Raw genomic sequence first — 17,362 nt, forward strand, 5'->3', positions numbered from 1 at the left:
TTTTATTTTTTTTTTGAAAAAAGGAGCTGCACTTTACTGGAACTACTCTGTAACTTAGCCCTTAAGAGTGAAACATGCAATGTACAATATAGGATTATAAAAAATTGTACTTTTTCTGCTCCACTTACCCACAGGGTTCATCCGCCATACAGATTCTTTATATGCTTGTGGTCCTTGAAGCTTAGCTCTGCAGACAAACTTCTTTCCAGAATCTTCCACTTGGGGGCAATAGTGGATCTTGCTGATGCAAAAGTAAAGCCCATCAGTACCTTTTGTGGGTGGAGTTGAAAGGGAACTGTCTACAATTCCATCATCATTGGTCCAACAGACTTCAAAGGTTTCCGGATAATAAGAATGAATTTTGCAACTAAGAGTGAGCGGTTCATTTGATCTTGGCATATTTGTGGAACAATGAATTTCATGAGGCACTACTGGTAAGGCTAGGAAGAAAACCAAAAAGATTTCAATTCAAGCAGCAAAAATGTGATGTGCAGAGATATGCCCAGATAATAGTGAAGAGCCTTCAAAGCCAATGCATGAGTCTCCCAAAGCTTTAATGACGTCTCTCACCATTTTTCCTTACCCATGTATCCATAGCTATTTATTTACACATAGCAAGGGAGGACCAAGCCAAACTCATTTGCTAAGGAACTCTGACTGTAGAAAAATCACTGTCAGTTGAAATGTCAAAAGTGTCTTGTTTGGATACATCATCTCTGACCAACAAATTGTTTCTTTATGGTGCGGAATAGAAGAATAAATTAGTGTCCTAGTTATCATTTGTGTTTGGCTGCCATGATATACTTAAAAGGGTTAAACGTCCTCCTTTGGGACTCTTCATGCTAAATAACCACAGTGTTGTTTCCACTAGAAAGTTCTATTCTTCTCTACACAAATATGGGTAGATAGATAATGTAATTTTTGTATGTGTGTCATTTGAGTTTCTCTCTCTTTACTTTTGTCTGCCTTTTACTCTGCTTTGCCAAATAGTTAACTATTTTTAGTCTTGGCAGATGTTTCACAAATAGGGATTGTAGTCTAAGATATCTGCTGGGACCATGGCTGGACCAAAATTAGCTAAGCCTCCTCTATTTTCATACATTTTGAAACTTAGCAGTTGTCTTATAAACCATAAAATAACTTTAAAATTTCAACATCATTAAGTACCCTGCCATAATCCTCACTTACCTATGACCTTAAATGATTTCATTTTAGCACAGAATCCATGCTGAAAGCCCTCGTGTTTAATTACGAATAAAAGGTGAAATTTTTCCAGCTTCTGTACGTCTGGATTCAGGCAGATTTTCCACTCGAAGTCATAATAATTATTTGGTTTTGATTTCAACTCTGGATAAGCTTTAAACATGTCCTCCAAGTTCCCGAGGAGAGGAGAATTTTCAGCATCTTCCGTAGGTTCTTCAACTGATGTCGTAGACCAAGAGGCTATTTTCTGTTTTGTTGTCTGAGGTTCAGTCACTAAGAAGAGGACTACCTGCAAAGGCTTGGGTCGAAAGTGTGAAATCAAGCATTGCAACTGTGTTTCTTCCAAATGCTTCAGTTCCCCACTTCCAACCATTTCCACAGATGGTGCACCTATTAAGAAAAATAAGGGGAAATGGAAACTCTGTTGCTTGAAATGTTGCAGCAATATTTTAGGATTATTCTTTCAAGATTGTACAAAGCATTCTATTCTTAAAAACAGTTATATGCCTGTTCTGGCTCAGGAGGGAGATAAAAGACTGATAGGCATTTATGGGGAGATAAATTTAAAAATATGATTGTTGGGTTCTCTGGCTTTATTTTCACTTTCACCAAGAATTCCATGCATCACTCTCTTTAACACGGGATGGAGGGAGCAGAGAGGAGGTGAGTTCACATGAATGGCCATACCAGCAAGTTTACTATATCTGCTAAAAAAAATTGTACTCGTGTTCTGCACAGGTACTAGAGTTTTGTTCCAGTTGATAATTGGATTTCTTTTAGTTTAGTTTCTTTAGTTTCTTCAATTTAATGCTGTTCTGGAAAACGATGTCTAAAAAGATTATATAGGAAATCCTTATTTGGTGATTGCCCTGTTTAGTGATCATTTACAGTTACAATGCTAATAAGAAAATAATGTAACCAGTTCTTGCATATATGATCTTCAGAGGTCTATAAAGCAAAAGGAAGGATGAAGTAACATCATAAATGCCATTTTACTTAGTGAGTGCTTCACTTAATGGCTGAGTTACCAGACCCAATTGTGATCACTAAATACAGATTGCCTGTAATTTGATAGGTGCAACATAATTGCTTATATTTAATCTATTTTCCATTTTCCCTGGTTGGTCTTTCCTTCTGTGTGGCTATTTTCTGGGAGTTTTCCAGTAATGATATTTTAAAATTAACTTTCACAAATATAAACTTTGGCTGCAATTTTATATACAAATGATGGTACTGATAAGACATATTTAGAATGACTTACGTTTCTTTAAAAAGAAAATGTACCTCAGCAACCCAGCTGATAGAAAAGAAATCAGTAAACATAAAACCAGCCCAATTGTTAATGGAGCAGTCAAATAAGGTGCTGTAGAAAGAAAACAAAAAAAATAACTTATGTTATTTCTGATATACTCAAAAAATTTATTGCTCTTGGTGCTTTTGATAAGTAAGCATTTTACATGTAATTTCATAATAAGAAACAAACAATGCTGATACAGGGTATTCTGTCATAAGCAAAACATTAAGTCAGGGATGTCAAACTCAGGGCCCGAGGGCCAGATCCAGCCTGCAGGGTGCTTAGATCTGGCCCAGGGGGCCTCCTGGAAACAATGAAGGACCAGCCCACAATGCCTCTGCCAGCAAAAACGGATGACCCTGCTAAGTCCTCGACTTGTGACCGGCCGCAAGTCCTCAACTTACGATTGACAGTCGGGAACAGCACAGCCACGCCTGATTGGCTGAGACGCGGCTGGCTGAGCGTGGGCTGCATAAGCATTCCTATTGGTCGCCCTGCTTGACAGCTCTAGTATAAATAGCTGTCAAGTAGGGCAACGTGCTAAATCGCAGTACATAGTTATTGTTGCTGTTCTACCGAATAAAATAGCTGTTCGCTTACCTCAGCTGCCTCACGCCTCTTCAATTGTTATCGAACTTAACAGACCCCCACAGGCAGGGGCCCCGAGCTCCATTTTACCTGGCAGAGGGTTGCAGGAGGCCATCACAGCTGAAAATAGAGCTTGCGAACTCATTTTCACTGGCAGAGTGCTCAGACCACCACAGGTGCCCCTGATATGAGTGATGTTGAGCCCCTCGAGTTAAACACAACCCTAATGTGGCCCTCAATGAAATCAAGTTTGACACCCCTGCACTAAGTTATGAGACGTATCAGTGCATATAATATATTGGGGGAGAGGGTTGCCCCCAATAAGGTACTAAATAATAAACATTTCCTTAATCTGAAGCACGGATGCCATTTTATTGGTGCTTTTTGCCTTAAGTTTTATTTTGTGGACTGTTTTCCAGAAAAAATTCTTTAGAAAAATTGCCATACCAGCTTGGAATTCTGAGCCTTGTAGTTCCAGTGCATTCGACTTTATCTTTCTATTTTTCTTCTATTAGTTATCTCACTTTTTCATAAACACTTTTAGATAAAGCATTGTAGATATTTTCATAATTGTGTAATAGGACATATGATTCTACCTCAGACTGTAAAATTATACGTAAAAGTTGTGCACCACAGAAATCAACCCTACTGAGAAATCAGGAGCATTTATTTAATATAATACTTTAAGTACAGATAACCCTCAACCTATAACCACAATTGAGAGTCCAAAATGTCTGTTGCTAAGCAAGAGAGCTATTAAATTTTTCATAGTGAGTACCTGTTACTGTTAAAGTTACACTGTAGACTGGATATCTGGCAAATGACTTATGCTGCACAATACAACTATAGACGTTTCCTTGGTCTTGTGAAGATGGTTGAAGTCTCAGTCTACTGGTGGTGTTGTAAGTGCCATCACCATTTCTCACAGATGTTTCCATGAAAATATCATCTACAGGTATATCTTTATCCGACGTGTGCTTAGAATGCTTTTGCCAAAGAATGACAATGGAATCAGGATAGAATTTATTCACTCTACATCTCAGTGTCTTTACATTTCCGTTTTCAATTTCAAGTTCCTTGGGAGACAGTTGGACAGTTGGTTGAACTATATTGCATTTGAATAAAAATGGAATTGGTTATTGATTTATCTACATATGTTATATTTTATTTTGCCTTTCAGCCTCCCAAACAGCATTTGTATTTAACATTCCATTCAAACAACACCTAAAGGAAAAAGAAAAAAACACTATAGATTTTCCAAAGACTATGAAGAAGAAAGAAAAGAAAGAAAGAAAAAAAGAGGGAGGAAGGAAGGAAAGGCAAAATCAGTGAATGAATCAAAATGAATCAGTGTAGGCATGTGGTAGAAAGAAGACTATTTTGAAAGAATAGAACAATACGGAGAGACATAATGAATGGCATAGGTATAAATTAGTTTTAGCCATATTACTTTCTTATTTTCATTCATTTACAGTAATTTCTTTTGCATGTTATTTTTTTCTTTTCTGTACTTTGCACAGTGTTACTATCCCCGAAGGAGAGCAGCACAAGGATATATAGGTATTCTGAGAAGAGACTGCTGACAGAAACGGTGATCTTTTAAAAAGATTCAAGATTCAAGATTTAATGAATTTGTATGCCGCCCAATCCCGAAGGACTCCAGGCGGCTTACATAAAAACAGTTTTAAAAAAATACTATAAAATTTAAAATAAGGAAACAAAGCAAGTTAAAAGAACCCAACATGCACTCAACTTTAGTGGAGCTGGAACTCAATCAAGGGTCAACAGCCCCAGGCCTGCCAGAATAGCCAGGTCTTAGTCGACTTTCGGAAGGCCCAGAGAGTGGGGAGGGTCCGGATCTCTGGGGGTAGATCGTTCCATAGGATCGTTCCAAAAAGTAGCAGATAGCAGGAAAAACATCGTAATGAGTATAGTATAGTATTGAAGGACAGAGAGAAGAACAATAATCAGATAAATGAGACTTCAGCCCAGAGCAAGAAAGTGGTTTGTGAAAAGGTTTGAACAGCCTCCTCTAGCATAATTCATGTGAAAAATGAAATTGGAGGAATGGGAGAAATTCATAATCTACAAATCTTGTTAATAAAAGTAGCTTTGGGCCTCAAAGTGTTCATTTCTAAATCTAGTGTAGGTCAGCCCTGGGAGCCATCTTTTCTGTTGGAGATTCAGTGCCTGGGAAAACAGGAGGGGGAATTGCATGGAGTGGTGGAGGATTAACCATAACATTTCTTTCTTTGGGCATTCGACCTGCATCTGGTTGGAAGTGACTGGGGGTTGTCTCCAGTTGGGATGGTGAATTGATTGGACCTGGGGATGCTGGGGATGTATCTTCGACTTTTTTTTGGGTGGGGAAAACCGGATCTCTCAGATTAGGGTTTTCCCAATTGTGCCAATATGACATCTCCAACAAAATGGAACTTTGAGGAACTTCAAGCCTCAGAGACTTCTTTTGTTGGGGGTGTTACTTGGACCCCTGATTTATACAACTGACAAACAACCACACATGAAAATACAGCACCTCAGGGCCCCTTCCTATCCAAATTTAACTTTAAAATGTAAAAAAAAGGGCAAAGTCACAATGAAGCAGAATCACAAGCAACATTTATAAGTAGAATCTCTTTCTCTTTCTTTAACATGTTACTTTCTAGATTCCTCCAGCTTTTGTTCAGTAGTAGGTCCCTAGTGTTATGTTACTCCAGCCTGTTTTGCCATTTCATTGTTACACCATTCAAATCCCACCAAATATTTTTAATTGTTGTGTTGTTTTTCATGTGCCATTATACCTAACTCTTTAGGTAGATAATAGCAGAACAGTGACAGAGAAGACCAACCAGGGCCCAATGAAGATGGAATAAAATATGCCTAGGTTACCTTAAAACACCTAATAAATACCTTCGGTTCTCACTGATCACCCAACCTTGTCAACAAGATAGCAGGTAACAAAGGCTCATCATAACTTGTACATCCCTTGCACCTTTCAGCTTAAAGAAAAAATCTTTTTAAACACCTGTAAGGCTAAGAACTACCTACATGTGTCTCATTCTTTGGCTAAAGGCAATATCATGGAGGTATGACATAGAAAATATATTTGTTTAATTCATCATAGGCATTGTCTGACTGCAACTAATTAGTTGCTCTAATAACAAGCGTTATCAAGAAATCTTTATATTGTCGTTAAATAAAATGAGAAACGTGAACCAGAATGGACAATGTTGACTCTTGGCAATTGCCGGGTGAAATCCCGTTTTTTTGGCAAGCTTTCAGAAGTGGTTTCCCATTGCTTCCTTCCTAGGGCTGAGAGTGACTGGTCCATCTGGCTTTGTGCCTAAAGCAGGACTAGAAGTCACAGTCTCCCAGTTTCTAGCCTGTTGCTTTAACCATTACATCACTGGGATTCTTGAGACAATATAAAATGAAGAAATAGGGAGGGACTTTCTTTTGTTTTCTACCTCCCTCTTTTCAGGGTTCCCCTTTCTTACAAGGATCTAGTTGGAGGGGGCCTTCTTCATAAGAGGAAGAGATCAGGAATACAATTTTATACAACTGGTATTCATCTTAATGCAGTTTAAGAATTCCAAAAGAATAAGTTTGCTCTCTGGAAAGGTATACCTCAAATGTCACTTACCAACTAGATCTAAAATGGTGGCTCCTTCAGCTCTAACAGAGGTATCAATCACGACACACTTATATTTGCCCTCTTCATTAAACTGTATTTGTGGAAGAAAAAGGGAAGCATCTCCATTTTTTAATTGAATTGTATCCAGTCTTGAACCATATCTATTTGAAAAATGTTTTCCAGCAACAACTGAATAAAGTTTTTCTTCTTTATTCCCTTCAGATGTCTCCAAATACCAGATGAATATTGTTTTTGTGATATCCAGTTCTGGGGGAGGGTAGTCAGAGATATTACACTGAAGTGTCACATTTGTTCCCAAGATTGCTGTCTTCTGAGCTGGCATGCTTACTTTCAAGGCTTCTTCACACAAAAAATGAAAAAAAAATGGATTGCAGATTATTTTGATTAATTACCCTTCTTCTTCCCTCCTTTTCTCCCCTCCCAGTTCTCACATTTCATAAGGAGCATTGCAAAATAGCAGTGGTGGAATGGCAAGAGACAAAGCAATTGGAAGTCATAAATACTAAGTGGAACATTGACTACTTTTGGAGTAAGCCAGAACTTGGCAAGAGTTACACAATACAGATAACACAATTGTGACTACATATTTACAAGCAAATTACTACAATGGATAGTTTTTTCTTAGCTAATTACAGTTGAGTTGTGATCCAGGTACAATATTTCAATAAGGTGTCAATTGCCATCATGCAGTACGACAATAAAGAGACACACAAACTCTAATCCTGAGCACCCAGTTCAGGCTTAATATAATGTCTGAATGAAGCCCCTGTGGAGAATTAGAGTGCAAGATGGAACAACTTAGTAAATTTAAATCAATAATCAGCAGTTTGTAACATTTCATTTGCAATTTGTAAATCTTATATTAGTCATTTGAGTAATCCTTCCTGCAATATAGTGTTCCTTATAAAAGGTAAATTAATTTTAATTTTACTATAAATGAATGAATGTGTTATCAAAATTAAAGGAAAGATCAAGGTACTACTTGTATTCTAAGGCTGGGTTTTATTAAACGATAAGCATATCAGATTAAAATTATATTTAGATGAAGATGAAATATTGTAAATCACGGTAGACCAGGCTCTTTGTTAGTTTAAACAAGGAATTAATATAAATAACAGGAACAGGAACAGGATTAGCGCCATACAGAGATCCAAAGAACGGAATGTAACGAATAAACGGGCTACACACACACATACACACACACACATCATTTCTAATGTTCGACAACATTTGACACACACACACCTCAACATTTCTAACGCTCGACAACGTTTGCCCTTGAGGAGCCCTCGCCTCGCCGCCACTCAAAACAGCCGCGAGAACGTAGCAAAGCACTTCCGCCATCCTCGCCCTGCCACCTACGTAGCAAGCTGTATAGCAGGCGCGGGACTGCTTTTGTGCTTTGATTTTGCTTCCTTACCTGCATTCCCAGGAGCAGAGCTGAGACACGCCCAGAGGCTAAAGAAGAAATGAAGTCTTTGAACGGAGCTTGATTCCTGGAAATTTATGCGGACATATCGAGGCAGTTTTCTCAGCCGGAGACCAAAGCGAGTCGCCATCGCCCCCTTTCCTTTTGATTTCTCAATCTGGACCAGAGTTTTCAGATAATTGCGCTTTAAAAGTAGGCAGAATCCACCCTACGCAGCTCTTTAGATCTCTTGCCTGAACGACCACGTCTCTGTCTCTGTCTCTCTCTCTCTCTCTCTCTCTCTCTCTAACCTGCGAGGCAGGACAACGATCTTTATCCCGGGAACTTTCATTTTCACTTCTGGTCTTCCAATGATTTCACAGTTCTGCAAAAAAAAAATTTCGAGAGCTGTTTTGGTTATTCCGCGTAATCTTTATGTTTTTTGGTGCGCTGAATCCGAAAATGACCTCCATTTTTTCATAGGACAACACGTTTCCTGACAATTTAGGTAACTATGTTAAATAAGGCAATACTAAGGTGACAGATTTTAACATTGGTAAAGAGTAAGGTGACCAGATTTTCAGATTGGTAAAGAGGGACACCATTGACCGGGGGGGGGGGGGGCGGGGGGGGCTTGATTAAAAATTTTATATTTTGTCAAACATGACCCCAGGACACTGAAACCATCATAAATACGAATCTGTTGCCAAACATCAAAATTTTGATCACGTAACCATGAGGATGCTGCAACGTCGCTAAGTGTGAAAATGGTCATCAGACACTTTTTTCAATGCCATTGTAACTGGTCACTAAATGAACTGTTTGAAAGTTAAGGCTAGCTTGCATTATAATGCCTTATGCTAGCTTACATTTTCAAGAGAGAGAAGCTAAACTCCTTGTTAGAATTGAAATAGAAATGAATAGAGTAGAGTAAAATAGAATAGAATAGTTTATTAGCCAAGTGTGATTGGACACACAAGGAATTTGTCTTTGGTGAATATGCTCTCAGTGTACATAAAGAAAAATAAAATAGTAAGATAGTGGGATCCTTGCTGCACCAAGCCTTCACTAATCCTCTCACTTTCATCAAAAACAGTAAAAATCAATCATGCTTTTTTATTTCTATTTATTATTTTGCTATGGCCACATATGAATATATATGCACATTCCAAACAGATTTTCTTACTAAACAGCCACCATTCTCATCCATAGGCCACTAAATGCCTCACCAACCTTTTCTGTATTCTTTCATTTCCTTCCATCCATTTTATTTATTTAATACAGAGTAGATTAGGCTGTCAGCCTCAGTCATTCTTCTAACAACAATTCTTACCAACAAGGATGGTATTGGCACATTTTAGCTAATGCAACCTAAACATAACCAAAGCCTATTTCACTTCAAGTATGCTAACTTTATTCTATGCCTTCCCATGCATTACATGGCTTGAACGTTCGCGGATCGCCACCAAATTGCACAGGTGGTTATTTTACCAGATGGACATCCTTACTTTCCTAGTCTAGCCCCGTAACAACAACCCTACGAGGTAGGCTGGGTTAAAAAAAAAGCGAGTGTTGGGGAATTCTGCGACTGCACCACCTCTTCGCTGCTCTCGCTTCCCAGGGAGCCCCCCTTTCCCTTTCCAGCCCGTTCTCGGAACAAAACGCCTCCCCGCTACCACTGTCCTTCCACCAAAATGGAGGGAGAGAGCTTGCACGGTCTGCCGCACGCCGCCCTTTCCCAGCGCAAGCCCCTCTCGGCACCATCCCCACCTACTGCCAGACGTATCCGCCTCTGAGCCTCTCCGCGCAGTCACCCCCTTCCCCGTCGTGCCCCCCACCCCAAAAACAAACCACCAGCGCTCCTCCTGCTCCCCCACTCCCCAGGCCTGCAGCACCTTTTCTTCCCGTTCGGCTCCGAGCCACCATCACGGACCTCTTTTGGCTCCGCTCTAGGCACCGGCCGCCACGCCGTTGTCCTCCCCTCCATCATTCCCCCTCCTCCCAGAGCACCACCGGAAACACGCCAACCTCAATACGGATGCAAAGGCGTCACATCGCCGCCACCCATGTTCATGAGACGCCGGGCATCGCAGGGCGCAGAGGACCCCAGCAGACAGACGGGAGACCGGGGGGGGGGGGAGGTAGAGATCCCGTCCAGGGTAAAAAGAGGGAAAAGCGGAGAGCCTACCCTGGATGGGATCTCTTCCTCCCCCCCCCCGGTCTCCTGTCTGTCTGCTGGGTTCCTCTGCGCCCTGCGATGCCCATCTGGGTTGGCTTCCTTGGACACTCAGCCTCCACCCCTACCCCCACCTTCCCTGCGACCAACTGTCAGTTTATTCTTTGCTACAAACAAAACACGGGGAAGCCAGCATCGAGTTTTCGGTGACTCCGAGGTGCGCTAACTGAAATGCGGTCTTCCTTCAGTCTCTGCTTGGAGCCTCTGGGATAATCATTGGCGGTTGGGGGAAGCGAGGGCGGAGCTGAGCTGGGGAGGCAGAGATGAGAAGTGAAGGCTAAATGCAAAGCGCGCCGAAGAGAGCAAGCGAAGCATCCCCAAAGCGAAGGGCGGGCGGGAAGCGCTTGACCAGCATGTGAGAAGGCAGGCTGGAAATGGCCGCGGGCACACCTGCGTTGGGGAGGCGGAAGGGAAAAGAGGCGGTCACGTGTATCGGTTCTCCTTGCGGTGGATAAGGGAGGTTCATAGCAAGGGTCCGCCGGCAGGTAGGCTTGGGCGGGGCGAAGGCCTCAGATCGGGGCAGCGAGAATGGGCGGGGAGGAAATGGAGATGGCTGAGCCCGGGGAAAGAAGAGATCCCATCCAGGGTAGGCTCTCCGCTTTTCCCTCTTTTTACCTTGGACGGGATCTCTTCCTCCCCCCCCCCCCGGTCTCCCATCTGTCTGCTGGGTTCCTCTGCGCCCTGCGATGCCCGGCGCCTCGTGAACATGGTTGGCGGCGATGTGACACCTTTGCAGGTGCCTCAGTTGCCCCTAATCGTGGGCGGATCTCCATTGACGAGGAACTCAATAATCCTGGCACATAAAGTTCCCCCCCCCTCGGAAACTGAAGCTCGTTTAAAGAAAAAGGGAAGGGTGGGCAGCTTCACGTGAGTGAGTAACTCTGGCGGTGGGAATCGGGAGGTTTCGGGTGGGCGGCGGCGCTTCCCTTGCAAATGGGGATCAGCGCACTCGCCGCCTCCCCCTCCCCCGGGAGGAGCTCTGCAGCGGGACAGACGAATGGAGGGGGAGATCGCCCCTTCCTCCTCCGAGCACCCAAACCCCGTCTTCCCTGGCCTGCACCCCTGCGCCCAGGCTCCTTTGGGTTTGGGGGTAATCTGAATGGGTGGAGCGGGGGATCCCCGGGGCGGAGGCCTCCCGTTGCAACGGTCTTCCGCAGCTCCGGAGCGAACCTCCGCCTTCCCCACCCAGAATTGCAAGGCTGGAGGCCTCGGCAGCAGCCACCCCCACCCCCAGCCGGCCAATCCTCGCCCGTACCATGAGTTTTCCGGCCAGGTATCCATTGAGCTGGAGGACAGGCACCGTGGCTTCCTCGCCGCTAGTCTCGCCGCTTTCCCCGGGCTCGGCCATTTCCGTTTCCTCCCAGCCCATTCTCGCTCTAAGAGCCGAGGTGGCGCAGTGGTTAAATGCAGCACTGCAGGCTACTTCAGCTGACTGCAGTTCTGCAGTTCGGCTGTTCAAATCTCACCGGCTCAGGGTTGACTCAGCCTTCCATCCTTCCGAGGTGGGTAAAATGAGGACCCGGATTGTTGGGGGCAATATGCTGACTCTGTAAACCGCTTAGAGAGGGCTGAAAGCCCTATGAAGCGGTATATAAGTCTAACTGCTATTGCTATTGCTCCCCCGATCTGAGGCCTTTGCCCCGCCCAAGCCTACCTGCCAGTGGACCCTTGCTACAAACCTCCCTTATCTACCGCAAGGAGAACCGATACACGTAGCCACCTCTTTTCCCTTTCGCCTCCCCAATGCAGGTGTGCCCGCAGCCGCTTCCAGCCTGCCTTCTCACATGCTGGTCAAGCGCTTCCCGCCCGTCCTTCGCTTTAGGGATGCTTCGCTTGCTCTCTTCAGTGCGCTTTGCATTTAGCCCTCACTTCTCATCTCTGCCTCCCCGGCTCAGCTCCGCCCTCGCTTCCCCACCTGCCAACGATCATCCCAGAGGCTCCAAGCAGAGACTGAAGGAAGACCGCATTTCAGTTAGCGCACCTCGGAGTCACCGAAAACTCGATGCCGGCTTCTCCGCTGCGACTGGTGGGGACGGCGATGAAAGCTCGGGCTCCGCTCCTCCGTTTGGGGCTGCGGCTAATGGGGGTGGCCAAGCGCTTTCCTCAAAAACCCCACCTTCCACACATACCCAGCTTCCAAAATCTGGGGAGTTGCTGGGAGGGACGATCTTCCCCTCTCTCAGGTTGCCCGGTTCCCCCCCCAGTTCGTCTCATGAGTAGCTCGCAAGGGAAGGCCTTCCCTTCCCTTGCTAAAGGCCGCCGCCACCCACCCGAAGCGGCGAAGCCTCCAGATTCCCACTGGCACCGCCGGAGTTACTCACCTGGGCAGTGCAGCAAAAGCAAACGGAGAAGGCGAAATGAAATGGAGACTCATGAGAGTCGCGACTCGCACGGCGTGCTTAAGCGGACTCCAGCCAATCAGTGAACTGGCTGGGATGGAAAATTTTAAGCACGCCGCGTGCGTGCTTAAAGTTTTCCATCCCAGCCAGCTCACTGATTGGCTGGAGTCCAGGCCAATCAGTGAGCGGCAGGCTGGGCTGGCTTAGATTTTTAGTGTAGATAGAATAGATGGGGGAACGGAATGAGCGAGCTAGCGGCAGCTGATGGGCGGGGGAGCCAGCGAGTGCCAAAATAAAGCGGGGTTTTTTGAGAACAGCCCGGGACGCGGGAAAAATTATGAAAAGGCGTGCCTGTCCCACCAGATGCGGGACGTCTGGTCACTCTAGTAAAGAGACACCATTGAGTGGGGGGGGGGTGTTTCTTGATTAAAATTTTTTAAAAAGTCGAGACTTTTTCTTAATGCTACCTTCAATTCTCATTAAGGAATAATCCAATTGAATTGATTAGGAATAAGATGTTCTGATAGAATAAATGGTCTATGGTTCATATATTTTTATTTGTTATTATTTATTAGATTTTTATCCCACCTGTCTTATTTTTACAAATAACTGAAAGGCGGAAAACATATCTAATCTTCCTTTTAATATTTTCCACATAACAACAACCCTGTGAGGTGGGTTGGGCTGAGAGAGAAGGACTGGCCCAAAATCCGGCTTGAAGCAAGATTTCTGGGATAGGGTCTTTCTTTTTTGCCCATCTCATGGCATTCTGGGAGTTCTCCCCTGGGAAGGAAGCTTTGACAGAAATATTATTTTTCCTCCACTAGAAAAGACCAAAGTGAGAGGGAAAGGCACTGATGGTGGAGGAAGATGAAAAGTGAACTTTAATCACATTTACTTTTCATCTTTCTCACCTGCTTAATTATTTTTATTAGTTTATCAGGATATAAAAGACAAAAAAATGAAAATAAGGGGAAATTAAGAGTGGAAAAAGGAGAAAGTGTGTGGTAGAAGGGGAAAGGGGGGGGGAGCCATTGACTTCTGACTCTTTTTTAGCACAGTAGAAGATAACATTACAACCTCAACTTTTTACTTTTACATAATAATATATACTACCCAATTCTATAACAACAAACTATCTAATCAGGAAAACCAAAATCACAATTTCATTTTTTCCACCGCAAGCACAAAATTTAAAAGTGGTTTCCAAATGGGAACTAAAATAGATATGTTCTTTTCTTTGAATAAAGCAATCAGTTTAACCATCCCTACTTTTCATCTTGCTGTGATAAATAACATAATTCTGTTCACACCTATTAATCTTTATAGACTATCATCATTTATATTAAAAAGGGAAAAACCTTTCTTTACATCCATTTTAAAACTCTAAACTTTTCTTTAAAAATATTTAGCAAGAGGGAAAGGCAGAAGGGAAATGCCCCCTTTTTCCTGTGCCTCAGTTGTTATGGGGAATGAAAGGACCAGGGGTTCCCCCACACACACACGCTGAAAAGAACCCCTGAACAACTTTGTGCAGCGCACAGCTCCATTTCGGTGCCTTTTACTGCTCAGTTTGGTGCCATTTCCATCAAACATTTGGAAAAGTTTCTTCTTTCCTTATGCTATAATTTTGACTCTGAGAAGAGTTTGCTGTTCTTTCTGACCTTTAAAATAATACATTTCAATGACTCTTTCTCTGTGCTTGCCTTTAAGAAGCACTCCAAGTCAATCCAGAATGATGTAGATGTTAATACAAAGAACTGAGCAAATTAAAATGGTGAAATTAGTCCCAGGGAAATATTTTTCAAAGAGTTGAGTTGAGTTGAGTTTATTCAATTTGTATGCCGCCCTATTCTCGAGAGACTCAGGGCGGCTAACACTCGGGGGGGGGGGGGGGATACAAAATAAAAATAAAAGGCAGACAATTTAAAATACACAACAGACGTAACCTCGGATGGGGCTGAAAGATTCAACAGCCCCAGGAAGGGTGGTAAGGGTCCGGAAACCTTGATAGTAATGTGGAGCTCCTCGCGCGCCACCATTTTTCCCACACGAGCCGACCTCCAAGCTCCGTGCCCCTCCCCTCCAGGAAATCCAGGAAGGAACAGTCGCTACTTCTCTAGCCAAAGTATTTCCTGGAGCTCTATCGTACTGGGTGATCTTTTCTTATAAAAGGAAGTAAAAGCGGCGGGGGGGTTCCGTTTTCTTGCTTTCACGTTTTAATATCTTCAATGAAAGTACTGAGACATAGAGAGGGGTTAGACAGAGTGTCTTTTGTCTTGCCCTGGTTAGGATTTCTTAAGCAAATCCACTGCGCTTTCAACATGAAGCCAAAATCGGGACTTTTTAAAAACGCCGCGGAACGTGGGACAAATTGTTAGAAATCAGGACTGTCCTGCCGAAAGCGGGACGTCTGGTCACCTTAGGCAATACCTCAAAATAAATGGAAATAGACTTATAAAATTAAAGTTTTATTACAATATTTTCATGAAAATCCTTTTTTGAACTGAAATGAGCTCACCTACACACACTAAACTCGATTCTTCTTCCTTGTGAGGCTCCTCTTGGTGCATTTATGCTTGTGAGTAGCATCTGGAATGTCCCTCTGAAGCATCCAACAGTAGTCTGCCATCATTGTAATGCTCCATTTACCCTGGTATCTCCTTTCCATCTCTAATATCTTGGTGGAATTGTTAACCTTGTTCCTCACTCACAGCTCCCAAATTTTCAGGAAAGTAGTCAAGGTGGAACTCGAGGAAATGCACTTTCAAACTCATCAGGCAACCTAAAGCTTGAAATGCTTTCAGCATTCTTCCGACGATCTTTTTGTAGTGAGGATCTTTGTTATTGCCTAAAAATTTCTTTACGACTTCTTTAAATGCAATCCACCCTTCTTTTTGAGGATCCGTCATGGTATTGACAAACCCTTGATCAATTATAAGCCTTCTAATGTCTGGTCCGACGAACACAACTTCCTTCAATTTTGCCTCCGACAGGCATGGAAACTTGGTGACCAAGTATTTGAAGCATTCTCCATCTCTTGGAATTGCTTCATCAATCCCAATGTTATGTGGAGAAGTGGTAAAAGAACTTTACGGGAAGGTACCAAAGTTTCTCGGAGGACATTTTTTTCACCGACTGTTAGCACCCTCGGCTGCCAACTCTTCTTAGTCCAGTTATTTTGTCGGTCTCGACTGTCCCATAGACACAGAAAACAAGGGTATTTGGTATACCCAGCTTGTTACCCGAGTAGCATGCACAAGACCTTCAAGTCCCCACACACTTGCCAACCATGGTCTTCATATTTAAGTTTATGAAGAACCAATTCCAAGTTCTCGTAGATTTCCTTCAAGTGTACGGAATGACCTACAGGTATGGAAGCGTAAAAACCGTTGTGGAGTAAAACTGCTTTGAGACTTCTTTTTGAAGAATCTATAAAAAGACGCCATTGCTCTGAATCATATTGGATTTTAAATTGACCCATCAGACCTTCGACATTGATGCAATAAACCAACTTGTCTTCCTGGGTGAAGTAAGGAATGAATTCCTTTCACGATGTCTGAACCATGAAGATGACACTCCTGGCAACAATAAATTCCTGCTTTTCAGCCTTGATCCGAGTAACTCAGCGGCATCTTTGGGAAGATTCAAGTCTCTTACCAAATCATTCATCTCCTCCTGAGAAAACAATTTTGGTCTTGTATCATCTTCAAAGTCAGAACTTGATTTGTTATCTGGTTCAGGTATTACTTCACCTTCATCGAAGCTAGGTATCTCTTCCAAGGTAGCAGGGGGCTTGGGTACTGGTATATCTATGCCATGGGGGATGGGACAAATTGCTGAGTGAAGATTGGGGTATGAAATGGAATGCTTCCATTTGGAATTAAACCCTTTCACATCGGATGAACAAAAGTAACAGTCATCACTATGGTTCTTTTGCTCTCACCATATCATAGGAATCCCATAACGGAAAGATTTTTTCTTACCCTTGAACCAGTTTCAGAGGTCCTCAACATACCGTTTGCACACTTTATGAGGCGCCCAAACTTTATCTTGATCTCCAATTTTTAGTCCAAAGTATGCAAAGTATACTTCTTTCACGAAGTCTGTAATATTCTGCTGTTGCTTCAACACTGTATATTCACCACAGATAAACAGAAACTGTCTGGCGAATTAATACACTTTCGTGGAGCCATAACATAACGGTTGAAGAATGACAAGCTAACTTGAATTGCGATGAAAAAGTGTGAACAGCCTAGAACCAAGAACCTGATGATGATTCGTGAACAAGTGTGGCATGCAGGAGAGAGCAGCTCTGTGTCTGTACATGAGACATCACAGTGCTGGCCACGCCCCCTGCACTGACCGGAGATGCTGCTCTCTGTCCTGTGTCTCCCTCCCACTGGATTCTTCAGGAAAGATTAAGTCCTTCTACCATTAGAAGCACAGACTTAAAACTTGCTTAGCTTATGTATATATTGCTGACCATCAGATTTACAGTGCTATATTTTTTTTTACATAACTTGAACAAACCTTTTAAGGTTTTTTTTGGCATTTTATATCTTAAATGCACTTATGTGAATTAATTAATAGTAATTTGGACTTTAAATTTGGTTAAAAACTCATAATATAAAGAAAT

General features: G+C 42.9%; 2 protein-coding genes across 2 annotated transcripts in view; one reads left to right on the forward strand and one right to left on the reverse strand.

Moving 5' to 3' along the window:
• LOC148049584 (uncharacterized) overlaps positions 1 to 8,387 on the reverse strand; it is a 114,038-nt gene extending 105,651 nt beyond the window's left edge. Inside the window, exons 1-2 of the mRNA XM_087717246.1 lie at positions 8,161 to 8,387; positions 6,729 to 7,079 (exon numbers count right to left, since the gene is read on the reverse strand). Of these exons, the coding sequence (XP_087573372.1) occupies positions 6,729 to 7,079; positions 8,161 to 8,299 (490 nt within the window). The 5' untranslated portion in view covers positions 8,300 to 8,387. The remainder of the gene's footprint in view (positions 1 to 6,728; positions 7,080 to 8,160) is intronic.
• The window catches only part of KCNJ11 (potassium inwardly rectifying channel subfamily J member 11), a 159,906-nt gene that overhangs the window by 117,070 nt on the left and 25,474 nt on the right, over positions 1 to 17,362 (forward strand). The window lies entirely within an intron of this gene.

The sequence above is a fragment of the Thamnophis sirtalis genome, unplaced genomic scaffold (genome assembly GCF_051295495.1).
Source record: "Thamnophis sirtalis isolate CommonGarterSnake01/CBP01778 unplaced genomic scaffold, rThaSir2_p1.2 scaffold_1, whole genome shotgun sequence".
In the NCBI taxonomy this organism is placed as follows: domain Eukaryota; kingdom Metazoa; phylum Chordata; class Lepidosauria; order Squamata; family Natricidae; genus Thamnophis; species Thamnophis sirtalis.